Source organism: Bactrocera neohumeralis, chromosome 4 (assembly GCF_024586455.1).
Source record: "Bactrocera neohumeralis isolate Rockhampton chromosome 4, APGP_CSIRO_Bneo_wtdbg2-racon-allhic-juicebox.fasta_v2, whole genome shotgun sequence".
NCBI classification, from domain to species: domain Eukaryota; kingdom Metazoa; phylum Arthropoda; class Insecta; order Diptera; family Tephritidae; genus Bactrocera; species Bactrocera neohumeralis.
This window is the reverse complement of record NC_065921.1, coordinates 77917555-77944966: the sequence shown is the minus strand read 5'-3', so window position 1 is coordinate 77944966 and position 27412 is coordinate 77917555. Positions and strand designations below refer to the sequence as shown.

At 40.4% G+C, this 27412-nt stretch overlaps 3 protein-coding genes across 7 annotated transcripts; 1 reads left to right on the top strand and 2 right to left on the bottom strand.

Moving 5' to 3' along the window:
• The first annotated feature begins 572 nt into the window (after positions 1–572).
• Positions 573–15504, top strand: LOC126755494 (arylsulfatase B). 5 transcript variants are annotated; one of them, XM_050468100.1, is made up of 9 exons: positions 573–687; positions 8665–8802; positions 10157–10316; positions 10670–10757; positions 10859–11025; positions 11240–11464; positions 11933–12251; positions 12320–12745; positions 15266–15504. In XM_050468100.1, the coding sequence occupies exons 2-9, from the start codon at positions 8677–8679 to the stop codon at positions 15435–15437; spliced, it is 1683 nt and encodes a 560-aa protein (XP_050324057.1). In that variant the 5' UTR covers positions 573–687; positions 8665–8676; the 3' UTR covers positions 15438–15504. The 5 variants fall into 5 exon arrangements, with proteins under 5 accessions (XP_050324057.1, XP_050324056.1, XP_050324055.1 ...); XM_050468099.1 differs by having other exon boundaries at positions 573–896; XM_050468098.1 differs by having other exon boundaries at positions 573–1034.
• Positions 15505–15538: 34 nt separating this feature from the next.
• On the bottom strand, positions 15539–18598 carry LOC126755495 (pro-resilin). Its single transcript, XM_050468102.1, has 3 exons — positions 17702–18598; positions 17123–17257; positions 15539–16673 (listed from the first exon to the last, which is right to left on the bottom strand). The coding sequence occupies exons 1-3, from the start codon at positions 18596–18598 to the stop codon at positions 16068–16070; spliced, it is 1638 nt and encodes a 545-aa protein (XP_050324059.1). The 3' UTR covers positions 15539–16067.
• A 7578-nt stretch (positions 18599–26176) lies between these two features.
• Positions 26177–27118, bottom strand: LOC126755129 (vitamin K epoxide reductase complex subunit 1). Its single transcript, XM_050467478.1, has 3 exons — positions 26774–27118; positions 26615–26712; positions 26177–26529 (listed from the first exon to the last, which is right to left on the bottom strand). The coding sequence occupies exons 1-3, from the start codon at positions 26932–26934 to the stop codon at positions 26285–26287; spliced, it is 504 nt and encodes a 167-aa protein (XP_050323435.1). The 5' UTR covers positions 26935–27118; the 3' UTR covers positions 26177–26284.
• Between the last annotated feature and the right edge of the window lie 294 nt (positions 27119–27412).

The following is a 27412-nucleotide window of genomic DNA, read 5'->3' as shown; positions in this document are numbered from 1 at the left end:
ATAACTTCGAAGTCGTAGGTATCTATCTTATCTACCTTAGGACCAGCGTTAAGACCAATAACAACTGATCAGGCAATTGAAAAGTAAAGTCGAGGAATGGTGACGAGTTGGCAGTTCTTGGCCGGTTAATAGTCCGGGTCCGTTCCGGTTACTTAGACCCGACTGTCGTGGGACTCGTTAATTCAAGAGAAAGCGTGGCAATATCAGTCTTCTATTGAACCTGCGAGAAAATTATCAAGATACTATCACTCGGTGTTTTTAGATACAATTTTATAAGGCCGCCTAAGTAATTGTTTTATTTATTCATAATTTTAAATAAATAAAAAAGTTATGCACTAAGATAAAATCGCCTTCCTTCACTTCGGTCACTTAACTACCATACGTAAGTCCAGCTGCCTTTACATAACATCTCCTTAAAAGGCAACTAAAGTCAACTCGAATTAACATAGCTGAGAACTCCGGCCCACACCTGTCACATGCGGCTGCAGCGCACCGTTTAGCACATTATGCTCGCCAGCGCTGGATTACGCTAGCCGCTGGTCCGCCTTTCAATTCAGTTTGAATTTAGCGGTGCGCGCCAACGGCAGTAAGTGGCTCCGAAAGACAATTGTCAATAAGTGTACAGCAACAAAATTGCAGAAAAGACTAACGAAATAAATTAATTTAACGATTTGTCGTACTTAAAAGGTAGAGCCACTGTCCAAAGCGAATTTGCGAGAGACCTTTTATGATGGAGCGCGTACGCGCCTGATAAGAGCATATACCTTCACATGCTTCGGTCGAAAGTTAGTGTGTGCGAAACGTGAAAAAATTTCAGTGAAATAAACAACAATTACAACAATAACATAGAAATGCATTAAACGAAAGCAAATAAACAAAAAATACTGTATTAAACGGTAAAAAAAAGAAAAAAATAATTTTGTTTTGATAATTACCGACTACCTTATCAAGGAAAGGAGTGTTAATTTATTAAGCCAATAATAAAAACAACAAAATAAATGCTTACTCAATGAAATCGACGGCAAAATAAATTTGTAAGTTGGCGCTCGGCTCAGTTAGCGCACGGAAAAAATGCCAAAAAGTGCAGATTTAGCGAAAAGTGGAAACTAAAAACGATAGGATGCGGACAGATTTGTAATTTGAGGGATAAAGAGTCAAAAATCAAAGTTTTGTATAAAGGAATCGATTCACGGCTTCTCATACTTATCTTTGGAAATTAATACCTTTGGTAATTTGCCGTTTTCGTGTGACGGTTGAGTGCGCTAACACTGTCCGTCTAGTTCCAGGTTTCTGAAATTTAGCCATAAATGTGTAATCTACCGAATACAAACCATTCAGTTGTTTATCGAGGAAGTCAATGCTCCGAAAACTCGACAAGTTCCTAAAGATACAACGGCCATATTTCAGTCTAACAGACTGTCAGTCTCAGACTTCATTTTGTGAAGCATTACCATGTCTAACAATAACATAGCTGATAGATGGACCATTTGTGGTGCGTATTAATGAACAGGTTCCGGTTGTGTAGACCACTATGGTAAATTGGTAATCCACCGAATTGATTTTCCCAAACTTTGTAAATTTTAGAGTTAATCTGATCATTGTGGCTTCCATTGTATTTTTTTACAGTTTCGAATCAAGGTCCAGACACTATTAGCTAATAAAATTTAATGTTTTGGCCTAGACTTTAGCTTTATTATATAGAAAAGGGTTTGACATTATACTTTAAAAAACTATTTCAGGCAAGCAAGCGCCGCGACCGCTCGAAAAAATTCCAGGCGAGAGACCCAACTTCCAACCACTGTAATAACGCGCCGAATAATCTTGGAGGATAATGCGTCAATCGTGTCCTGTTAATCTGCGTAGGCAAGCGACTTCATATTACCGCATAAAAAATAGTCCAGCGGTGTTAAATAGATCTTGCAGGCCACGCGTCAGGCATACGACTCGACATAATGTGCTCAGCAAAAGTTTCCTTCAATGTATTCATGGTTTCGTTGACTCTGACGGCAGGTAGTGACGTCTTCTTTCAAATAAAGGTCGTTCACATTCACATCCTTCAGAGATGACACGAAAAAGTTATTAATCAAGCGTTTCCCATTGACTCTAATATTCTAGCCGGCTTCATTTTTGAAGAGTTATAGACCCCGTTTGGACCCATTCACCGAACGTGTGAAGTGCTTGATGGTCGGTTGGCTTCTAGTCATGCATGGGGATTGGACTATAATAAGCCCGCAAGCCAAGATCTTTTCGTAAATCTTGCATTAAGTGGATTGACAGAGCCCGTATCGTTATCCGCTATGTCAGCCGGACTCATTCCGGTCTTCTATACTCTGCACCACAGCAGCAATAGCGTCTTGGTGCGCACTGTACGATCCCGCTGAGAACGCGCAGTATTCAGTAGAGTAAACGTGTTGCGAAACCGATCCATGCTTGCTAGATTTACCGGACGCAGCGTTCAAACCGAATCATTATTTTGGTAATAAATTTCGACGATTTGCACATGTCATTCCGAAGTAAGCCGGTTCATTATGAAATACAAACGGAGTGGAGGTCTTTCTCTCCCGCTGCTTCCCTCTGCGAGTATTGCGTCGAATACTCTCACAGCTGCAGTGTTTTCATCCATTCGGATGACATGACCTAGCCAGCGTAGCCGCTGTCTCTTAATTCGCTGAACTATGTCAATGGCGTCGTATATCTCGTACAGCTCATCGTTTCATCGACTGCGGTGTTCGCCGTTGCCAATGCGTAAAGCACCATAAATTTTCACCAGAACCTTACTCTCGAAAACTCATAACGTCGACTTATCATATGTTGACGTCGTCCAAGCCTCTGCACCATATAGCAGGACGGAGATGATGAGTGACTTGTAGAGTTTGGTTTTTTTTCGTCGAGAGAGGATTTTACTTTAAATATCTACGACTTCGAAGTTATGACTGTCAACAGTGACATGGAAACAAAGTCGCGAATTCGACGACTGTTTCTTTGATGACAGCAGACACAGGCAAGCAAATGTGAGAATACCATTAATGAAAAAAGTTCTAGAAAGTTCTAGTATCACTTATTCATATTATGTACTCATGACCTTTGGGAGGCCCGTATACTCGTGCCACTAATTAAGGGCTAAGAATAAAATGAGGAAAATTATCAAAAGCAGATTTTGACTACTAATCTAACATTACTTACTACCTATCAGTAGTAAACTAGAAAAAATCGGTTAACTAGTCTTTTTTTTAAACCAAATTTTGTTGTATCTCGCAGTATTGACGTCTAGTTACATTCAATACTATACAGACTCGTTCAACTTTGCGAAGTTGAGCAGTATTTTTCACTGTCATTGCTAACTGTCAAGTACAATGCTTTCGTTTTATTTAGTATAGTATCTTACAATTTTGTTTATTGATTGTTTAAACATATGTATGAACTGTATATTGTAGATATAGTCTTTATTTTATTTACAAAGAAGTGAAGCAATAGTCTCATTCAGGCGTTAACAATGTGTGGCCTTTCATAATATGGATAAAGGTTTTTTAAATACTTAATAGTCTTATATTTCTCAGCCTACCTTTTCCACTTTACATTAAAAATTTGGAATTAAAATATTTTAAAGAGAACTTTGGAATATTTGTTTTTGTGGTGATCTCCTCATACAAATCAAATATTTCCACTTTAAATGCCATGAAACTATCCATCTATACTTCGGTTTGCTGTTTCGCATCCAAAAATTTTCTAAACGCGCTTTAGAAATAGTGAAAAACCCTTGTCTTTTCCAACCAAATATGTTGTGAGAATACGTTTAGGCTTAAAGCTTGCGTCCTAAACTTTGATTGGATTGGAAACCGAACTTGACAGAGCTCAATAAGCTTGGTTTCCAAGCCAAGATACGATTCTTGTCCATTAAAAGACTAAAGACTCTGATTATTTCATAGTGTTCGTTGACAGAAAACTTCACTGGTGTCCTTCAACCAGATCGCTACCGTTTGAACTTGTATGATGATCTGCTAGACGTAGTTAGAGCACCCATTCTACCTATTGCGCTTTGGTGTTCATATAATTGCGTAGAATTGTTCGTAAAAAATCCTCAATTTTAGTCCCTTCATAAGGAATACTAAATACTTCTAGAATATCAATGATTCACGGCTTAATCGTAGAACATAAACACGTCCAAAATCTGCTGTGTCTTTACTGATATATCTTTGAGGCTAACCTAACTTCACGTGAGAACTTCACATGTCTTCTGACTTAATATCTGCCCATAGAGGGGTTTATTATCAATATAGATCACCGTTTAGGCTAGGTCTTTGATGTTGAAGAATATATCTTGTGAATTTTAAAATAACATTTCAGATTTGACATATATTTGTATATACTAGGGTGTATTTTTTTCTTAACTATTTAACTTCAATCCCGTCACGAAATTTCCTTGGAAATACCCTACTAAAATTCCCTGAAAATTTTAGTCCTTAATATTAACATTAAGAACTGGACCCTTCAAAGTAATCCCCTACCGTTGCAATGCACTTATGCCAACGGATTTTCCAATCTTCTTGTAGTCACTTTCCGGGATGTCCTTCAGTTCCGTCTTCGCTGCGGCTTGAATCTCCTCTATCGTATAAAAACGTTGTCCACGGAGCGGTCTTTAGAGCTTGGTGAACAGCCAAAAGTAGCACGGCGCCAGATCAGGTGAATACGGTTTGCGGAACGATATGGGTTGATTTTTGGCGAAATCATCATTAATTACGAGGGCAGTATGGGATGGTGCATTATCGTGGTGTAAAAACCAAGAATTGTTTTTCCACAATTCCGTCCTTTTTAGGCGGATAGCGTTACGCAAACGAAGCATAACGTTCAAATAATATTCCTTGTTGACTGTTTGACCGGTTGGAAGGAATTCATAATGCACAACATCACGATAATCGAAGAAAACAGTCAACATGACCTTGATTTTTGAGCGACTTTGGCTCGATTTTTTTGGTCTCGGCTCTGTTTTGGCACGATATTCGCTCGATTGATCGGTTGTTTCGAGGTCGTAAGCATAGATCCAAGTCTCATCGCCAGTTATAATGCGTTTCATGACACCCTGGTAGTCGGAAAGCATCGTTTCACACACTTCAACGCGACGCCGTTTTTTCCAAAAAATTCAATGTTTTCGGTACCAGTCGAGATTTGACGCGCTTGAGGCTCAAAACATCCTTCAAAATGGTATTGGCTGAGCCTTTCGATATGCCAACTTCATCAGCAAGGTCTCTAATTGTTAATCGACGGTTTTTCAACACCAAACCTTTGATTTGTTGGACGGGAGCTTCGTCGGTTGAGGTTGATGGTCGCCCTGGACGCTCTTCGTCTTCGCCACGTTCACGGCTGGCTTGGAACTCACTATACTAGGTAAGACGGCTGATCGGAGATCGCACCTTTGTGAAGCCGTTGAAACTCGAACTCCCGTGTTCGAACTTAGAGATCGGCAAACCATTTAGTATCCAGTACAAATTTACAGAGGCGCTTAATTTCAATGCCCGCCAGATCGGTGGGATATCTGAAAGTATGTGCCCCCAAGTGCCTCAGTCTTGATCTCCCAAAAGCAGGGCAGTCAAGAAGGAAGTGCTGGCTAGTTTCCACTGCATCTTCTTCCAAGCAGCTTCTGCATGCGGCGTCCGGTAAAATTCTCAGTCTTACAGGCCCGTCAAGAGCCCCATCATTAATGAGAGGCTAGCCTTGTTGAGGGCAAAGAGATCCCTAGATCTCCTTCGATCTATCTTTGGCCAAAAGGCTTTTGCGACCGCGCAGGTACTAATGCTGGCCCATCGCTGACCGAGCAGCCGCGAGGCCCAGCTATCTAGTAGTAGAACACAAAAGGATGCCGGAGCACCTACCCGTTCCCATTCTACCGATAGTGATTCTAGGGTGCCTTTCCTTGCTAGCTCATCATCTTTGCAGTTACCCGCGATTCCGCTGTGGCCCGGCACCCATACAAGTCTTATAATGAAAGCTCTCGCCGCCAGAGACAGTGACGCCAGACACTCTTCGACCAGCCCTGAACGCACTCATGCAACTCACTATACTACTTGTAAACACTTTTTTTAGACATAGCCTCATCACCAAAGGCTTTCTGCACCATCCTCAACGTATCCGCAGCAGAAAATTGATTCCGTAAACAAAATTTAATGCTAATTCTTTGCTCAACAAATTTCGACATCACAAAAAACGAAAAACTCACTTTTAGCAGCTCACAAAACGACACGTATCTCAAACACTAATGAATATTTTGACATGAAATTTGACATAAATGTGACTGACAGTACTACCAACCTAAAAAAAATACTTCTCCAAATCCTTCGACGCGCGCAGTTTAAATTCAAATGTATGCACCTTATTTTTTGGGCACAGTACATATAGATGGTATGTATTAAAAAATCTATGAAAATTCCATACTTACTTAAAAAGCCGAATATCTCGAGAAGTATTAATGTTAGCGATTTTGACCTTAGACCTTTTCTATAGCAAATAAAATTTCCTACAAATTTGGCATAACCATTTTTTTTCTATAGATCTTGTCATTTACGAGATTTATGCATACAAAAAAATGCGTAAATCGTGGAAAAATCGGGTTTAGAGCCCCGTACTACCTCGCCGGTGTGAGTTACGACTTTGTTGCACTGAGCACTTTTGCAGAGTGAACGATTCTGAGGAATATACATCTAAAGTCAAAGCGATGCCATAAAATAGCTCTGAGCTGTAAGAATTTAAAGATAAATAAAAAAAATCACGATTGTAGTGTATTTTCAATGAAAATTTTTTACATGCCTTGTTCCAGTTCTTAATGTTAATATTTAGGGCTAACATTTTCAGGGAATTTTTTTAGGTTTTTTGCAAGGAAATTTCGTGACGGGATTCAAAAAAATTAATAGTTAAAAAAAACATCCTACTATATACTATATAGTATGTACGAACATTTGTGTAAGTAGTTATAAATAGCTACCCGATACATTTGCCTTGAAGTACAATTTACATAAGTATGCACTTCTACTTATAAACAATTATATTCTTAAATTTCAACAGTCAAGTGCACTTTGACTAATTGTTACAAGATAAATACTTACATTTCCGCAAATATACCGATACAGATGTATGTAAGTAAGTATATGAATGATCTCAGAAATGAAGATCACTTCGATATTGGATATTATATGTAAATGTAGTTACAAACAAGTGACGAACGAGTCATTGTCAAAGCTTTGGCAGCTGCATCCGGCAAGTGAAGGTCAAGAAATTGAGACGGTTAGCAAAAAAATTGCCTTAGGCAATAACTCAAGCTGAATTTCGTGAATATATCTTTTGCCAAATGAAAGAGTCTTCCATTCAAACGCTTGATGCCGATCGATCACTTTGTATGACAGTAATATGCTATGGTCATCCGATATCGAGCGGCTCCGACAAATGGTATATTCTTAGAGAACAATATCGTGAAAAATCAGGGACTAGTTCACGTACATAAATACCTACAGAGTTTGTCCGGAAAGTAACATTTTCTTGCGACTGACGTTTTTAGCGGCTGTTGTCTCCAGTGATGAAAAACATTTTTGCCGAAAATGCAGCGTTCGTTAGAGCAGAGGTACGCGATTAAATTCTGTGTGCAATTCGGAAAATCTGCAACAGAGACGTTTGATATGATCAAGCAGGCTTACCCAGATGTTGCTTTAGCAAGAAGGTGTGTTTCTGTGGCACCAGGTCTTTTTGGAGGACCGGGAAGAGGTGGCTGATGAAGATCGTGCTGGGAGATCTGCGATTTCGGTTTGTCCTTGTTTGAGATTATGACTCGTGTGCGCAAAGTTGTTAACTCAGACCGTCGACTAAGTGTTCCTTTAATTGGTCAAATGTTAAATTTATCAAAATCTGTGGTTCATGACACTGTGACGGAGCACTTGAATATGCGCAAGATGTGCGCAAAGATAGTCCCAAAAGTGCTCACGGACGACCAGAAATTGCGGCGAGTGGAAGTGTGCCAAGAAAATTTGAACATGTGTGAAAGTGACCCCTAATTTTTGAATAACGTAATCACAGGTGACGAGTCATGTATCTTTGAGTATGATCCCTGAAAAGGTCGATGAAAGGCAAGCATTTTGAGACGACAGAGGAGATCCAAGCAGCAAAGGGCGGAAGAGCAGACCATTGTAGATTCTGCTTCTGTTTAATCTCTTCCATCATCTCCTTACCTCTACCTCTCTTACTCCCACCTTGGGTTATTAACGTTAGCTTTTCTACTGATGTGCTGATCTTATAAGCGATAATACTCAGAGTTATGTTTTATTCAACAACCTGTGTCTTAACACTTATTGATGTAACTCGAAACTAAAGTTTTGAATCTCTGATTTGTCATAATATTTTAGTATTGAATTTCCGTTGGGCTTAGTGGAAATATAAAGATCGTATCACTGTTTGATCAAAACATGATATTGATAAATGCTTTCAAGTCTCTCGAAATATGGAGAAAAGGCCTCACAAGGCCACTGTTATTAACTGTAATTTCGAATGAAAAAAAATCTGAACAGTCAAAAGTTTAGAATTTTCGAAGTACTATGTTACTCTATTGTTTTCTAATCAAATTCATATGAGTCTTTATTTGTCAAAGACTCGATTCTCATCGTAATAATTTTCTATAACTATTTTCAGCAACAAGACAAAATGAGATTTACACAAATACTCTATGGAATATTTTTACTAAGTATACCCGCCTGCAAGACACAAAACAGCGCGGAGAATCTTGAGGAGAAGCGACCGCATATTATATTTATTTTAGCAGATGATTTGGTAAGTACATTTGATATTTTTAAATTTCTTTAAAATTACATAAATAATTTGACTATAACCTTAAGCATGGAAAACGTTTCAAAGGGATATAGAGAGTTCACAATTTAAAGTGATATTGGTTGCAAACCAGGTTGTTGTGGTTGCTGTAGCGGCAGTAAAGATTGCCGAAGTAATTTAGAGGAATGTTTCCGATTTGAGAGTTCTTGGACAGATAAAAATCTGGGTTTGTTCTGGTTACGTTGACCCGACTGTCGGAATATCTAATCTGGTTAGATTTTTCTGGCTTAGATTCGATCGTAGGATCGAATTTAGAAAGTTGATCCAGCACTTTGGCATTTTAATAATTTATGTAGTCCTTCATACATCGACGAAGCCAGATAATTAGTCTAAGCGGTTGAAGAAATAAGAGCATAATGCGAGTGCAACAAACAAGGAGGAAGTGCTGAGTTCAATCCATGCCACTATTATTCAGAAAATTTCGGTAGTATACCCATATAATAGCGCAACAACCAATTGGAACTCTTCGTACTACGAGTATGTAAGAAAATAATTGTCTAGTAGAGCTTATGAATCTCAAAGAGGAGGTGAGCTCTCTAGTTCAATCCATGCCAATATAATGAAAGAAGCTATTATTCAGAGGAAACCAGATTAATTGCATTTTTCGGTTAGTTGTACCACATAGAGCAACAGCTCAGTTAGAACTCTTCGTTGACTTGGAAAAATAATTGCATCTAGTAGAGATTATGACAGCTGTTTATCAAATTCTCAATATAATATCAATAAAACTTTTATGTTATGATGCAGTTTTAAAAATAATGTGTTGATATGTTTTTGTAATAAAAAATGGTTTGGTAAAAATTAGTCGGCTAACAACCGTAATGTTTATCTTCTATCAATTTTCATTGAAAATATTATAAAAAGGCAATGAGCTGTTTATGAGAGTTTCTAAGATAGTCGCCGTCTGTCACCTACAAATTTGGATCTGATTAAGTGCGCAGTTAATCCGGATTAACGCTGCCGTCTGTCAAGGCTATTATTCAGCCTTATTAGCCTCAACCTCCGTAGCTCATTATTTTGACTGCCTCTTGCGATGCCAGTACTTTACAGTTCCTATCTTACTTTCAAGACACAGTTAGTTCCCGGAAGGAGTCTATACTTTTAAGCTGTTGACCTAGACTTGCAAAACAACAGAGTTTTCCAACAATTCGATTTTTCTAAATAGGCCGTGCCTTGCTTTATAGGTTCAGATAGTGATTAAAACTTGTAGGATCATACATTTATGAACATAATTATATATTACTCTGCCAGGATGAGGCTTAACGAATATATTATATTTCTTCTAATTAAATTTTAGGGCTTCAACGATGTTGGCTTTCATGGTTCAGCACAAATTCCCACACCAAATATCGATGCATTAGCATTTTCTGGACTCATATTGAATAATTATTATGTAAATCCAATATGTACACCATCCAGATCGGCGTTGATGACGGGAAAATATCCAATACATACCGGTGAGATGAAAATTAAAATAAATTCTACGTTTTTAGAAATTAATAGGTCGCTTGGTTAGACCAACTGTTTTGTATTTGAGCTTTGAAACCGACTTTGTTTCGATTATATACTGCGACTGATGAAGGCGATGGTTTGATGACTGTCTATCTGTATATCTTTGGTGACATATGCAGTCGAAATTTCTACACATTTTTTTCAATAAATAAAGTCCTTCCTGAGGTCGCAAAGCTAATTAGCAATCTTAAAGCTACCCTTTTTTCAACTGTTTGTAAATATTATGTACAACTATACTCCATATTACCGAATTCAGGAAATTAAATTAAAATTTTGGTGTTTCTTTCACTATCTTTAGGTATGCAGCATACGGTGCTGTATGGTGCGGAACCGCGAGGTCTGCCATTGACTGAGAAAATTTTACCGCAGTACCTCAACGAACTGGGGTAAGATCAACTATCTAACTCGACCTTGAGAGTTATAAAATTTTTCCTGACTTTCTTATATTCATACCGTTTGTTTTTTTGAAAATGTATGTATATTCCAGTTACTCCTCACACATTGCCGGCAAGTGGCACTTGGGTCATTACAAAAGTGTGTATACGCCTTTACAGCGCGGCTTCAAGTCACACGTAGGCTTCTGGACGGGACATCATGATTATTTCGATCATACAGCAGTGGAGCATGGCATGTGGGGCTTGGATATGCGGAAAGGTAATTGTAAAGAGACCTACAATAAGAAATATTTTCAAAAATTCAACTGACTGAATCTGAAATCTTTGGATAAGACTCAAGAACTACGTTATTAAAAGTGTATGAAGTTGAACTTTTAAGATTAATAATACAAAGATCTCACAGGAGTTAAACTAAAAGACTCTGATATGCACTGTATTAGACTTTTTTTTAAATTCTATATCGACATTTCTAGGTATGGATATCGGTTACGATTTTCATGGAAAATACACCACCGACATAGTTACGGAAGAGGCGGTACGTGTGATTGCTGCGCATAATGCAACCGCCCAACCGCTCTTTCTTTACGTCGCTCACGCGGCGGTGCATTCAGCCAATCCATATAATCCACTGCCAGCGCCGGATGAAGCAGTTGCAAAGCTCGATCATATCGAAGAGATGGGAAGGCGACGATTTGCGGGTAAGCTAAAGCTCAAATAAAACAAATTAGTTACTTAAAAAATCGTTATAACTCGGGTCTGAAGACCTTGATTATAAGAATATATCAATACTGGAGTACCATATATAATTTAAGTGGTGATTTCGTTAGTTCAACGAGATTTCGGGAAAAGAGTTAGAGCGATGAAAACCAATAGATCTCGAGGTCCTTAAACCCGTAAAACTCGCGCTTATTGGAAAACGACATTAACTACCGGATCGAGAGGTCCTTAACCCCGTAAAAGTCGCGCGTACTGGAAAAAGATGTTAACTACCGACTAGATAACTAGATATTGCATATTTTTTTAGAGGGTAGGATATGAGTCATTAGATCCACGGTTGTTGTTGGAAGATTTCGTATACTATTGTCCGGCCAATGTGCCGCGAAATTTAACGATCTCTGCGTTACAATAATCTTTAATTAACCCTTTTCCATTTTCATTCCGTACAGCCATGCTAACACAGTTGGATAACTCGGTCGGATTGATCGTACAGGAACTGCAAAAACACAAAATGCTAGAAGACTGCATAATTGTCTTCAGCACAGATAATGGTGGTCCACCAGAGGGATTCAATCTTAATCACGCCTCAAATTGGCCACTTCGCGGCGTCAAGAACTCAGTGTGGGAGGGCGGTGTGCGTGGCGCAGCGTTGCTGTGGTCGCCACGGCTGCAGAAACGTCCACGTGTAGCCGAACAGCGCATGCACATCGTAGATTGGTTGCCGACATTGCTGAGCGCGGCGACTGGTGGGCAAATTGAGCAACTGCAGTGAGTAGCCAGCACACAAATTTGAGCGACAGTTTATAAGACTTCTATTTTTTAATACTTTCTCAAAGCAACGACACTGCAGCACTGGATGGTGTTAGCATTTGGAATGCGCTTACGCGTGATGAGCCCTCGCCGCGTCGCACCATCCTACACAATATCGATGATATCTGGGGCAGTGCAGCGCTCACTATGGGCGATTGGAAGTTAGTGCTTGGCACTAATTATCCCTTAATGTGGAATGGTTGGTATGGTCCGGCGGGTGAACGTAATGCTAGTGCATACAATTTGAAGATGTTACAACGTTGTCCGGTCGGTCATGCTTTGGCCAGCTTAAATATGACACCCAGTGTGGCGGAGGTGATACGAATGCGCACGGCTGCAACAGTTAAGTGTGTGATGGAGACACCGCCAAACATATGCGCGTATAAGGAGAAGAAACCATGCTTATATAATGTGAGAGATGATCCCTGCGAATACTATAATCAAGCTGAAAAGTAAGTTTGCAAGAACTGCATTGAGGTTGAGATTTAGTCCAAGGCTTTTCGAGTATTTTCAAATGTGTTAAGGCATCTGTATTGTAGGGAAATTGTGGAATGTTGAAGCCATTATATTTACATATAGTACGTTTCGAAAATTTTTCAGTTCATATAGGGATGTCTGCTTATCTATTGAACAATTTGATGCCAGATCTTCATACAAAAAGCTTTAATATAACATTAGTTTGGCAGATTTTATAACAAAGAGAAAATTGTTATGTTTTAACAATTAATAGAACTGGCCCTATTGAGCTGCAGTAGGATAAACGTAGAATGAAACGAAGCCAGTTTGCTCGAATTACTGCAAGCAAGAGCTCCTCAGGAGGTGTACTGTCACCACTTCTTTAGTCACTTGCAGCTGACCTTTTGAAAAAAATTTGAAAGAGAAACACCCAATCTGAGGGTCTAGTCGTCATATCTATACTATTCACGGGAAGGTTTCTAGACACAATCAGTAACGTGATGGAAAAATACTCTAAAGACCATATGCCAATAGGCGACTCTGCACAACCTGAAGCTAAATTCCAATAAAACGGATATGGTACTCTTTACAAGGAGGATCAAAAACCCAACATGGATACCCTCGAAGCCCAACGGCGTTGAGTTAACAATACCAAGTTCATTTGAAGTCATTTTGAATATCAAACTGTTGTGGAGGCGCAATGTGGAGGAGAGAGTGAAAAAGGTCAGTGGAACCCTATACATATGTAAGAAGATACTGGCGTCTACATGGGGCTATCACTGAGAGAACCGATGGAGCGGATACAGCGACTGGCTTAATCTATCACCAATCGACATTGCAGTGGGTGCACAGCTTTACATAGCATAGCTTTACAAAATCCTCTACAAGGATCTTCGGGCATAGCTCAATATACAGTGGGCAGTTGGACAAATCACACCATATATCCTTACGCTGTATTTGGGAGACAATGTTCCAGGTCACCATAAAAGAGGGTGCATGCGACTCTCTAGCAGAACTTACAAGAGCTATACAGACGGTTCAAATATGGCTAATAGAGTGGGAGTCGGAATTTTTAGCTCGAAGCTGGGTCCTAGGCGACCCTTCACGCTTCCGGAATACTGCAGTATCTTCCAGGCGGATGTTTTGACTGTCATAAAATCAAGATAATAATCTCAGATTGCATTACGTTGGAGAATGTCGTTAGAAGCAGGGAGTCAGTAGATGCAGCGGGTACCGAAAATCAGTATACTAAAAACTAAAATTTCCGATAGAGCTGACAGGCAGATCAAAGCGAAGTGGAATACCTTAAGTACATGTAGCCCTGATGGAAGAGCCGTGTAGGAAGACTTGCATGGTTTTTACTCACACGATCTTGAAAAGACTCCTGAACAGTTGTTGACCGGGTGAGCATAAATAACGACGGTACATGCAGAAAACTACTACCATTATTAGATAATATTCGACCGAATAGACCACGTTCAGCACGCAGTAAAGAAAATATAGCAGCCGTAGTTGAGAGTGTATGCGAAGGCCATGCAGAGTCGATGCGGCGCAACTTTAAACTGAAAGCGTCAAAATCTTAAAATGAAAAGCTTATGCAAACTCGGAAGACGATCGACCTTCGCTTCGCTCTATGTGCTCTTAAAAAGTTCCTAGAAGATACGAGGTTTTGAGCTAAATTTTATTCAGCGATGGGATCCATTTCTGGCTCAATGGGTATGTAAACAAGCGAAATTGCCGCATTTGGGAAAAGTGCGCACTGAAGATATTCAAGAGCTGCAAGTTCATCTAGAAAAAACAACGGTTTGGTGTGGTTTGTGAGTCGGTGGAACCATCGGCCCATCTTTCTTCAAAAATTATGCCGGTGAGGACGTAACCGTCAATGGCGACCATTATCGCACTATGATAACCGACTATTTGATGCCTGAAATTGAAGCTCGTGATCTCGACGATTTTTGGTCGATGGCGCCACTTCACACACATCGCATCAATCAATAGATTTATTGAGAGGACACTTTGGTGAGCAGATAATTTCACGTTTTAGGCCGGTCGATTAGCCACCAAGATATTGTGATATCACACCGTTAGACTTTTTTCTTTGGGGGTATGTAAAGTCTTGGAGCAAAACATCACGCATGTCATTCGGCAGTTACCAGTCTAAATGCTCGAACGAGTCATCGATAATTGGACTCAAGAGATGGACCAGCTGAGACGTAGCCGCGGTCAACATTTGAAAGAGTTAATCTTCAAAAAATAAATGCCAAAGAACGTTTTTTTCGAATGATAGTAAACTTTCCCCACTAAGCTAAAAGTTGATGTGTTTTTTTCTTTAAAAATATAGGTAACCACGAAACGGATCACCCTTTATATTTGTTAATTGATTTAAAGTAAAACATGTATCGATTATTTGTTAAAAATATTTTGAATGACTATCATAAACTAAAATTTTCCGTTACATTTTTATGTTTTCTTTTAGAAAATGCATATAAATTTCTTTCTCATTAAAAAAATTCCAGATATCCAAATATACTGAGAACCCTTTTGGATCAACTGGAGCATTTTAATGAGACTGCTGTACCTGCTTCCAACAAACCAGACGATCCGCGTGGCGATCCCCGTTTGCACAACTATGTTTGGACAAACTTTGGCGACATAGTGGCAAGCGAGCTTGCCGGAGAGCTTAAATGAGCTTTTTAAAAAATGAAAACGTGAAATAAAAATAAAAATCACAAATTTTTTTATAAAAATCGTCAAATATTTTTGTGTTTTATTGTAACATTTGCTTGTCCGTTTCATTGCTATAATATTAACCTAAGATTTACATGTGTTTGCTTGTATATGTACATATATATAAGTATATATTATTTATAAACAAAAACATGAGTATTTAGAAGGTAAGGAGTACAACTTAGCATAGACTTTTATGAAATGAGTTATGAGTAGTAAGTTAAATACAGTCAGGTTGAACGACTACTTTCAAATGGAGATGAAGAACATGAAGCTTTATGCAAAGATTGTAAAGTTTGGGACTAAAGGGTTAGCAGTTTCACATTAAGACTTTAAGTTTACTAATTGTTCTTATTTATATGCCACATGCATTTCATATACACGCACTAAATGCTAACTAGATAATATGCAAATACATTACGTATATAATAGTCTAGTGTTATGATGATTGAATACGAGTATGGATAATGTGTTTATAAGTATGTAATATGTGCATGATGAGGAGCGTTTCATTTTTCCACGCCCGCCGTTTATTCGTGGGCTCGTTGTCCGCTATGGGTCGTCACGTAATCCTTGTCCAATCTCAGCTAATTAATATCGATAACCATTGCCATCATTGTCGCCATTTTGACCACCAGGACCAAAACCATTCGGACGTCCACTGGAGTAACCCTGTCCGTCGAGATTGTCTTGACCGCCCGGTCTGCCACCGGAGTAACCATTGCCATTGCCATTGTATTGACCACCGCCATTGCCATTACCGTTCGAGTAACCATTACCATTACCGCCATTACCATTGCCGTTGGGACGTCCACTTGCATAACCATTATCGCCTAAGTCTTGTCCACTCGGACGTCCGTCAGAGTAGCCATTGCGACCGAGTCCTTGTCCGCCACCATTGCCATTGCGTCCTTTACCGTTGCGACCGCTATAGCCGTTGCCATTACCATTACCGTTACCATTTCCGTTACCATTGCCATTGGGACGTCCACTGGAGTAACCATTGCTGCCTAAATCTTGTCCATTCGAATAACCATTGCCGCCGCCGAGTCCATTACCATTCTGTTCATAATCATAACCATTAGCGCCACCAGCACCGCCACCGAGTCCACCAAGACCACCGGCACCAGTGTTAGCTTCACCCTCGTAACGTATCTGTGGACGATAACCACCCTGATCGGCTTCGTAGTCAACGATCTATGTGGCCGCAAGTGTATTTAAGGAAAAGAGTAAACGTTGAAGGCGAAAATAAAATAGAGAGAGAGAGGGTAAGAGAGAGAGAGAAAGAGCGAGGGAAAGAAAGAAAGCAAGAGTTTAGAGGCACATAAACGACATAAATTAGTTGTTGCAATTTTAAAATGAAATAAATTTATGACTAAACCCCTAACAACTAATATTCTTTATATACAAAGGTGAGTACCTAAGAGTAAGCTTTCAGCATATAGTCTCCCAAAAGCTCAACTCTATAGCAGCTAGAGATTTTCGACTTGACTATATAGCAGCTACCGATTTTCGACTCATTTTTCAGCCTCAAACAACTTGACGCCATAAAAGACTTTGTTTTTTAAAGAACATTTCTAACTTTAATGATTCTTTTAAGCCTGCCTCACGCTTCTAAAATATTGTCAATAATAAAATATCCTTACTTGCTTCCTTCCATCAGGCAACAACACATTGTATTGTCCCGTTGTATAGTCACCATCGCGCATCTCTGAATGTCCGAAGGACAAACCACTCGGAGCATCTTCTACTTCGTAACTAAATTCGTATTGTGCCGGTTCCTAAAGAATAATAACGGTAAGCAGGCAAGTTTTGAGAAATAACTGAACAATTTATAAGGCAAGCAAGAGGTTTGTGTGAGAAATAAGCGCAAAATAGAGTTGCCCAAAAGTTATTTGGTAGCATTGGAAGGAAACAAGTAAGAATATGTGTAAGCGTTAAAGGACACGCAGCGTGAATTGTCGAGCAAAACTGTAGGCAAAATGTGGTAATGTGATATTTAAGGCGAGTGTAACAACGTCTATTAATTTGAGACTTGTATTGTAGTGTATGGTATACCAGAAACCATCGTGTAACTCAATGTAACTCAATTTCTCTCCGTAAGAAACTGTAAACTGTGTTAAACGCCGAGTGGTTTTCATGTACCAACAACCTTGTGTGTTCTATTTGTTTCTTAAAACCTTTATAAAGTATCATAAAGTTGAGTAAAAGCACTTTTTACTTACGCCGCTCTCGCCGCTATCACTGCCGCCCTGAGAGTAATCGTAGCCATTTGCGCCGCCACCGTTTCCATTACCTCTGCCGCCATTGCCGTTGCCATTTCCGTTGCCATTGCGGCCAGGTGGCAAGTATTCTTGGCTGGGGCGTCCACCTCCATTACCATTACCATTACCGCCATTCGAATAACCATTGCCATTGCCAGAAGCTGGCGGACCATAACTATCTGAGGGTTTTTGTCCACCACCCAAACCGTTGCCATTAAGACCTGGCGCGCCATAGGTGCTTGAGGGACGTCCGTTGCCGTTGCCGTTGCCGTTGCCATTACCATTACCTCCCAAACCTGGTGCACCGTATGTGCTGGACGGACGTCCGCCACCATTACCGTTTCCGTTACCATTACCACCACCTAAACCGGGTGCGCCATATGTGCTCGAGGGACGTCCACCGCCGTTACCATTACCGTTGCCATTACCACCTAAACCGGGTGCGCCATACGTGCTGGAAGGACGTCCACCGCCGTTACCATTACCGTTGCCATTACCACCTAAACCAGGTGCGCCATATGTGCTGGATGGACGTCCACCGCCGTTACCATTACCGTTGCCATTACCACCTAAACCGGGTGCGCCATACGAGCTCGAAGGACGTCCACCACCGTTACCGTTACCATTACCGCCTAAACCGGGTGCGCCATATGTGCTCGAGGGACGTCCACCGCCATTACCATTACCGTTACCGTTACCACCCAGTCCAGGCACACCATATTGCGATGAAGGACGTCCACCACCATTACCATTACCATTGGCTGAGGGTGGCAAGTAAGAGTTCACAGGCGGCTCGGGCCGCGCCAGCACCGCTGACAGCACCAACAATAAACTCACGAAACACCAAATTCTCGACATTCTGGGGTACTACGTTTAGTTTTCTTTTTGGTATGCCTTAACCGTGCTGAGTATCAGTGAAATACTTAAATTAGCGTAGAAAAATTTCGCACACCAGTTCTACTTAGGTCAGGACCAAGAGTCCTGTCTGTGCCGCTGTGTCCCTGTTGCACTGTTACACGCTGCCGTTTACTGCGCTTTGCTACAAGACGCTTTGTTTTGCCAACACTCGACCGACTTGACTATCGCAATACAAATCGAATGATTAAAACCCAAATTCTGACTGATTTCCAAGCACCAAATGTTGCCATATTTATATGCCAAAAAGCAAAGACTTCTTTTTGAAGGCGGCAGCAGTGAAACCCCAAAAATATGCATATACCGACATTCATATATAAATAAATATAATAAAGCAGAAGAGCCAGCCATTCGAAAAGCGAGAGGATTTCCACAGCGCTGCCAAGTTATGATTTGGTTGCACTGATTGTTTTTGTTTTCAATTGATGTGAGATGCTGCAAAGGCTGTCTCTAAGACTGCTTTAGTTGTGTATAGCCGTTGACGTTGCTGCCACTCGTCATTCACCTACAAACGTTGCAAGTACTAGTCGCGATCGGCAATCGCAGACACCGCCGTTCATCTTCATTTCGTTCTCCTGCAGCAGCTGCTGTGGGCTCGCGTTCGTGTCACTCGCTTTGCAAGACAGCCAGCCGCTAAGATTCTCTACAAAGCGGCGCAAGCGCCAATCGTTTGTTTGGATGAGTAAACGAAATCAAAAGTAAGCGACCAGCGCACGCTGTTCGCCCCCTAGTGGCATAATAAGTGCAAAATGTGGCGCAAAGGCGACAAAACTGCGCCGGCGCGTCGCGAAAAAAATGTATTTTTACTTTATAAAATATTAATACAGTAAGTAACTGTGCTTCAGCCAGTAACTAACGCAGGCGAAGAGCAACAAAACTCTTGAGAAATCTATAAATTGATGCTATTTGGCTCATGTGGGTGCCAAAAACAAAGCGCATGCGCGTCTAGTGAATGGATTGATAGCGCGTGCGCGCTTCTATGCGCTTTTTCTTCTGGCTCTTCTTCTTCTTGACAACAGACAGCTTCTGCTGCGACGTCATACACCAATGCCAACGGCAATTGTTAGCGCCCATATGGACTGCTGCTCGTGTTGCCAAACTGCAAGCGGTCCAACTTGTGTTCATCATCGGCCGCATCATTATCTGCTTGTAGGTGATTGTGATGTGTGAACAATGTGCGGTGACTTCTTGTACGCTTCGCTCCGTTGACGACGGTTTCACGTATGCATGTTAGAAGTACGTACGGCACGTGCTTGTGCTTGTGTGTGTGTGTATTTCATACTTTTGTCAACTTCCAAGTTAGCCAGTCATAAGTTGGCATAAATGCAAACGCTAATCGCATTATTCTCAGGCGGAGGCAGCAAAAATCGTGCAATGCTAAGGTTCACAGGAAATTGTCGGAAAAATGAGTGACTAGCAATCGACCTTGTGTTATTAACATATGTATATACATAAATTGAGGGTTCCTTTAGTAAAACTAGATAGAATTTATCGATACTTTTGAACTGGACAGTCTTAGTTCTAAAGCTAATTCCCAATACAGAGTATATACTTGGTCTACAGGACCGTATTTTGGAATACCAGAGGACTGGTTCTCATGTCCCGACAAAGCGGCTTGCATACAAAGCAAATCTGCTTCAGTAGCTGTGAGATCAAAGATGTCTTAGCCTTGATCTCCCAAGGCGCGGCAATCAAGAGAAAGTTAGGTTAAACTGGTAAGGCAATAAGCCACGCATAGACCAGTTTAGTCTTGGCTAAGTCCAAGAGAAGTAGTCATCCTTTGGGATGCCTGCGCTTGACGCGAATTTTAACAGATTTTGTGGCTTTACTATCGATACTTCCTCCAGTCGATCATAACGTGGGGAACCCAGATGCATACAGCGTAGTCTTGCCAACGCGGGACAACTGCACAAGAGACGCGTTCTGACCGCTTTCGTTAAACATATTAGCGTCGGGTCGTAGTTGGATTTCAAGATTTTGATTTTGCTAAGCCATCCTGCTCCATTAAATGACGGCATGGGTGCGCTTGGTTCGGCGTCCATTCTATAACTGACATTCAGTAAGTGAATACCGACCGCTATGGCAAGGCATAGTTGCTTGTCATATTTACATGACTTCCGTGCTTTCAAATGAAAATTATGTAGTATCAACTCTTTCCCAATTTCGTCAATTCTATTTGTAAGTGATTTCTTTTGGAAAGGCAAGCCCGTGAGTGAATTTTTACCGCAGAAAAGTAACTCAGAAAACCCTTCAACACATATAGACAGTGTTATGGAAAATCGTCTCAGACTTATCTGTGATATTATAAGACCTAGTGGATGGCAGAATGTATGTATATAATAACAACAGTAGAGGTGGGTCTCATCGACTCAGCAGATCTTTTGAAATAATTCTTTAAGTAAGTTTGACGTCTTTGCGGCAAGAGATTTGCCTCTAGGAAGCCCAGAGTGAAAGTCAATTACTAACTGAGTGATTCTCCATGGTGATTTTGGTGATTAGCGGAATTTAAAGTAGTATTCTTGAAGACTTTCGAGGAATATTTTAAAAAGTTACTGAAATATTTATGAACAGGAAGTAATCGTGGTTGCTTGGTCATTACTGTGTTCATTCATGTTGCCGAGTAGACACAATTTCGCATACGAGCCCCAATACCCAGAGATGTAAGGCAGTACCATTATAGTAGCGCATTTGAAAAGGAGTCCACAAATCCATGAAGCCCTCGCTTGTTGAAAACATTAAGCAAGAACGATTATAATTAGTATTATATTGACGCTTATGAAATATGGATCTAACATTGTTTTCACTTGAACATATTCGTGGTCGTTATAGCGATCGTCTTGCCACGTATCGTAGAAAATATCCCTTGTTTCTTGAAAAGAATATTTTAGTATTATACTGGCGCCCAAGGAATATTGAAACCTTACATTATTTAGTGCCTCTATACCGAGGATCCTGGGTCTTGATATCGCGTTCTGTTTCCGAGGGTCCAAAATGGACTACGAAGTGGGGGCAAGTGTGTACTCCACTGATCTTGACATTCCCTTCTCTTTCCGAGGGTCCAAAATGGACTGCGAAGTAGAGGCAAGGGTATACTTCACTGATCTTGACATCTCCTTCTCTTTTCGAGGGTACAAAATGGACTGCGCAGTAGGGGCAAGGGTAGACTCCACTGATCTTGGCATCTTCATCACTTTCCGAAGGTTCGAAATAGACTGCGGAGTATACTCCAAGGGTATACTCCACTGATCTTGACATCTTTTTCTCTTTCCGTCTAAGCCAGCATCTTCGAAGCGGAAGTACCAGGTTTAGAGAGTCCTAGTGAATAACTGCGGGAAGATACAGAAACTAACCATATATAGTATATATAGCCAGGCGGCATTGCCTGCCTTGTCAATGACAAGGATTAATTCCAGTGTAGTAAGCAATTGCAGGAAGGGTTTGAGCTCACAGGCAGTCCACAATTAGGATTTCCGGTCACAGAAACATTTTCGGCACAAAAAGGTAGACGAGTTAGCAAAGCTGGTTTTCTCTTTAGACGAATCCAAGACGAAGTTAATACCATGCGCGCTGGGAACGATCAAAAGAGGTTTAAGGTATGACAAGAATAGAAACAAGGACTTAAGTAATAAGTTCGAAAATAGTATATACAGACCTACAGGCACCAGACCTATAACGCGGCACCGGTCTTTTGGAGAGCATGCGTTTAAAATATGTAGGTCTGCCTTATAACAATATTTGGCGCAGCTGCAAGCTAGAATATAATACGGAAACTGTCTTTCACTTTCTCTGTGAATGTCCAGCTCTAACACGAACCCGACAGAAAATACTTGGAAGCCATCAGGCATCAAATGAGTTAGCAAAGCTGGGTTCATCTTTAGATGAATCCGAGGCGAATTAATACCATAGAAGAGAACACGGAAACTGTCTTTCACTTTATCTGTGAATGTCCAGCTCTAACAGAAGCCCGACACCAAGTACTTGGAACCCATTAGGCACCAAATCTGGAAATAAGTGGTGTCATTGAGAGCACCAAATGGTTTGGGCTCAATGATGAAACGAGATGGCAAGATTCTAAGGTCCGACGGAACTGCTTGAAAATGGCGCAACCAGCGCTAACAGAGCCTATGAGTGCAGCGCTCTATATACCTACTTTGTTTTGACTTGAACTTATTCGAAGCCATTATGTCGAACTTCTTACTCTGTTAGTTTACTGTTTAGTTTTCTTGGTACTATCTTGTCTATATCTCGGCTATAAGACCAACACAGTTTAAGTTTTCCGCCATAAGTCCAAGAGTTCCGCGATTGGAGCGCTAAATTTATCTGCTTGGGCATGCAAAATTTCCACAACTATAAAAACAATTAATTTTTAGTGCAACCGTTCGCTGCCGCCCCGCAAAGTGCCGGCTAACTTTACCGTAGAACGGCAAATAACGAAAAAGATTTACAATTCGGCTGAAGCGTGATTAAAATATCAACGCACAAGAATGGTAAGTGAACTGGAAAACATAGTTACAACAACAAAAATGACAGCAATAGTAGAACCACACACGTGCTTGGCGTTGACGACATCAACCACAACAACTAAAACAACAACGACAAACGCAAAATAAACAATGAAAATTGTTGCACGCACGACGACCAACTCGAGTACCAGGCGAACACAGCGTCAGATCCTCCTCCGCCGTCATGCTGCTGCAGCCGCGGCCGCGCGTCTGCGCAAATGCTTAGCACAGGCGAAGAAAAAAAAAACCGAAACGTGCTATAAAATTAATTGCATAATATTTTTCATGCAATTTACAGCTGTGTACGTGTACGCCGCCGAGTGGGGTGTACATAGGTGCCCAGGTACCAGCGTGTAAGTACCCAGAATGCGTGATTGCGGATTCGAAATTCAGTTCGCCGTACCATAGGTACGCTCGTAGCGGTGTATGTACGAGTTGCACTCGTCACCGCACTTAAACGGATATAAATTTGACTGTGTGTGTGTATGCGCGTATTATGGTTTTTCTTCGAGTAATTTAATTTATTTACTTATTTTTTTGTTTTAATGGCGTTTTAGTGATTGTTTGCGCGGGGCCAAAGGGTCGCTAGCGATTTCGTTAATTTGTCAACACTCTTACCACGTAAGTGTGTGTATGTGTATAGTCAACTGTGGGCATGTAAGGAGAGCGCTTGCGTTCGGCTGTTCGCCGCACGTTGTGGTAGGTGGCAGCGTATCGACTCGCTCGTCGGTGGCTTTGCCATTTTGACCCACCGCTAGCACCAGGGATTAACGTCATGTGCACAATGGAAGTTAATATGTTTCACTTAAACGGAGTTTATTGTTTGTACGCGCGAGCAAATATATCGAAGTCTCAACCGACATACATAAATATATACCTTTATATATATACATATATATATATAAGTATATTAGAGCGCGGAAGATATCAGTTTTTATGGCAATTGCAAGATATCGCATGTTGCGCCGAAGGTGTTAGGCTTAGTGCCGTTACTTTCTATTATTTTGCGATTTGACAAGTAATGGCGGTCAGTGGGTTAACGGATGTGACGGGCCAGAAAAGATGGACCATTTGATAATTGAGTAAATACAATAAATACCAAACGCATTTCGTAATAAATTTTAATGTTCGCGTTACTAATGCAATTGCTCGCCGAATCAAATATAAGGTGATCCATTTCGAGATTCCCGACTTTTTTAAAGAAAAAAAGCAGAAACTTCAAATTTCAGAACTTTCAAATTTCGATAATATTTATTACCATTCAAAAGAACATTTTTTGGCATTTAAGTTTTGAAGATTATCTTTTTCAAATCTTGGCAGCGGCTACGTCTCAAATGATCGATCCGTTTAGACCAATTTTCGTTGATTCGTTCGAGGATTTCGACTGGTAACTGGCGAATGACATGCGTGATATTTGGTCCAAGGCCTGTATCGTGAAATTATCTTCTCACAAACGGTAATGTTTTCATCAGCATAACCTTGGAAGAAATATGAAACGATGATTCCATCGGCCCACAAATCACACCAAACAGTTATTTTTTTCTGGATGGAATGGCAGCTCTTGACTCTCTTCAGGTTGCATTTCGTCCCAAATGCGGCAATTTTGCTTGCTTACATATGTACATGGACCTCATTGCTAAACAAAATTTGGCTCGAAAACGTCGGGTCTCGAACTTTTCAAGAGCCCAAACGCAGACACTTTTGACTCTGTCAACAAGTGCTACTTTGGACTGAGTAGGCAATTGAAGAGACGAAGAACACTACAAATTCTTCATCCTTGCTATATGGTGCGGAGGCATAGACAATGACAACATCTGATCAGTCGGCTTTAGCAATGTTCGAGAAAAAGGTTCTGCGGAAGATTTATGGTCCTTTGGCATTGGTTACGTCGAATACCGCAGTCGATGGAACTTTGGCTATAGGATATACACGACGACATAGTTCAGTAAGATAGTGGCTACGCTGGTTAAGTCATGTTGTCTAGATGGAAGAGAACACTCAAGCTCTGAATGTATTCGATTCAGTATCGGCCGGTAAAAGCAAAGGAAGTAGAAGAGCTTCACGCCGTTGGAAAGATGAGGTGGAGAAATACCTGGCGGCACTTGGTATCTCGAATAGGCGCCAAATGGCAAAAAGAACAAACGACTGGCGCGCTGTTATATTGTCTATGCTAGTAAACAAGAAAAAGAGCTTTTGAGGGCTTCTGGTGAGGGATCGCTGTAGGGAAAACTATTTACCTACGAACCAAGCAAGAGCTGTGGTCGAAACCATTTTTCGACTAATGTAAGAAAGGTTATGATAAGTTCGTAATTAAGACATGAAAATTCTTTTAAAATCAGAAAGTCTTTCGAAATCGACTTCAGACTCTTAAGTCCTTCCATTGTCAGTTAACTGCAAGATACGCTCGTTAGAGAAGAGAAGAGGGTCTGTCAAGCATCGATCACATATCTTAGATATGTATATTAGGTTATGATGAGTTTTGAGGCCGATCATCGCGATTAAAACTTGGATAATTCAAAATTGTTCCTTTTTGATACCAAAAATATTCCTAAATATAAATCAACCACTCTCATTATCGACGAAAGTTTTCACAAGTCTGTTAGTTGGCTTACAATATAAATGTACATTTTAAGAGATAAAGGTCTGGTGCTACTTGTACTGCATATTTTCCCCTGAGGTTCGACTATACAGCATCTAATCTCTTGTTTTTTATACCCTGGCTTTTTGGGGTATGCTCTATGTTGCTAGTGTTCCAAAACCTGAGGTTACACATGAGCATGCCTGTCCAAGCTTGCCTAGACAATTTTTTAGACATTCTGGTCAATGTAATGAGAGTGGAACTGTAAGCTTAAATGTTTGTCAGTTATCAACTCGACAGCATTCATTAAAAATATTTTGGATATTGTTTCTTACGCTACAACAACAACATAAATGTTGTAATTTAATGTATTCAATATATTTTTAGACAAAATCAGAGCACTTTAACTGGAAACCCTTTCTTTTAAGTGAAATTTATAGATGAGTTATTAAAAACTATATATTTTCTAACATAACTGTAAGCGTAAGCAATCTAAACTAATGAACAGCAATATTTAAAAATTTTAAATTAATGCAATTCAATATTATTTTATTTATTTTTATCAAAGCCATTTTGCGCTTTCGAAAACACTTTCGCGTCGCTTCGCCGAAGTAGCTTGTAGATTTGCCACGACTCCCACAAGCAGAAGAAGTTGACGACATAAATCGACACACAAACCACACATAAATCTTCCAGCACAAAATACAACAAATACGCCAAGTAAACAGAGAGTAAATTGGAAGCCAAACAAAGTATTAGCTGCAGCCAGGCGAGAGGTCGGTGTCGTGGTGGCGCTGCGTGGCAGAGCAGAAAAGAAATGTTTAAAATTTTATGGAACGAATTTTGCTACATGATTTGTGCCTCCAATTGTAAGCTTACCCATTAACAGCAGCAATATATAGAAGCCAATGCCGAGCACACCATTCGGCGGATTCCAGCTGGTAAAGTATTGTGTGAGACCAAATCCTTTGCCGTAGCTGATGAGTAAAGTTAACTTTCGATATTAAAAAGAAGAAAATATGAACAACTTTAACTCACTTTGATGTAAAGACTGCAGTGCAACTGATTTTGGGACTCAAATCGCACATCGCCACGTAGTCAGCATCCTTTTCCGCTCTCAGCTCCACATATGTGGCGTAGACGGACAACAGCAGACCCACAAGACACCAACCACGAAAACGCAAAAGTGATTTACTCATTTTATTTATTAAAAAATTTATGAACCGGCGTTTAATTTCACAAACAAACTATTACTTAATACTTTTACGTTTTATTTAGCGTTTCTCAACCGCGTTCCTCAGCGTTTGCGAAGCATTTGAGAGCGCTGCGGACTGTCGCAAATGAAATTTCTTTGCAAATTATCGCAAATGATTATGATTGTAGGCGAACTTTGGCCCTTCGACGCGCTAGGGTAGAGAGAGAGCATGAAGTTGCGAGAGTGGCCAGCGTGTAACTTACGGACTCTCCGCTGTTTGCTTAGAGCAATAATGCTACTTTAAAAATTTACCGTTTAGCTGGGCACTCTGAGGCGCATGCGCCTAAATAATCAGTCCTTTTCCACGTTAACTGCGCTTCTGCCGTTGATTTTGTTTATTAAGAAGTTGATGTTTAGTTGTTTTGACAGCTAGAAGCGGCAAGCAACAGGTGGAAAAAAGAAATTTATGCAAATAAGGTTTG

Coding starts and splice junctions, on each gene's coding strand:
- LOC126755495 (XM_050468102.1), bottom strand. CDS start 18,598: ATGTCGAGAATTTGGTGTTTCGTGAGTTTATTGTTGGTGCTGTCAGCG. Junction 17,258..17,701: donor GTGATAGCGGCGAGAGCGGC/GTAAGTAAAAAG, acceptor ATTATTCTTTAG/GAACCGGCACAATACGAATT. Junction 16,674..17,122: donor TGCCTGATGGAAGGAAGCAA/GTAAGGATATTT, acceptor GCGGCCACATAG/ATCGTTGACTACGAAGCCGA.
- LOC126755494 (XM_050468097.1), top strand. CDS start 7,141: ATGATCTCAGAAATGAAGATCACTTCGATATTGGATATTATATGTAAA. Junction 10,758..10,858: donor CAGTACCTCAACGAACTGGG/GTAAGATCAACT, acceptor TGTATATTCCAG/TTACTCCTCACACATTGCCG. Junction 12,252..12,319: donor GGGCAAATTGAGCAACTGCA/GTGAGTAGCCAG, acceptor ACTTTCTCAAAG/CAACGACACTGCAGCACTGG.
- LOC126755129 (XM_050467478.1), bottom strand. CDS start 26,934: ATGAGTAAATCACTTTTGCGTTTTCGTGGTTGGTGTCTTGTGGGTCTG. Junction 26,713..26,773: donor ACTGCAGTCTTTACATCAAA/GTGAGTTAAAGT, acceptor TTTACTCATCAG/CTACGGCAAAGGATTTGGTC. Junction 26,530..26,614: donor TATATTGCTGCTGTTAATGG/GTAAGCTTACAA, acceptor TCTGCCACGCAG/CGCCACCACGACACCGACCT.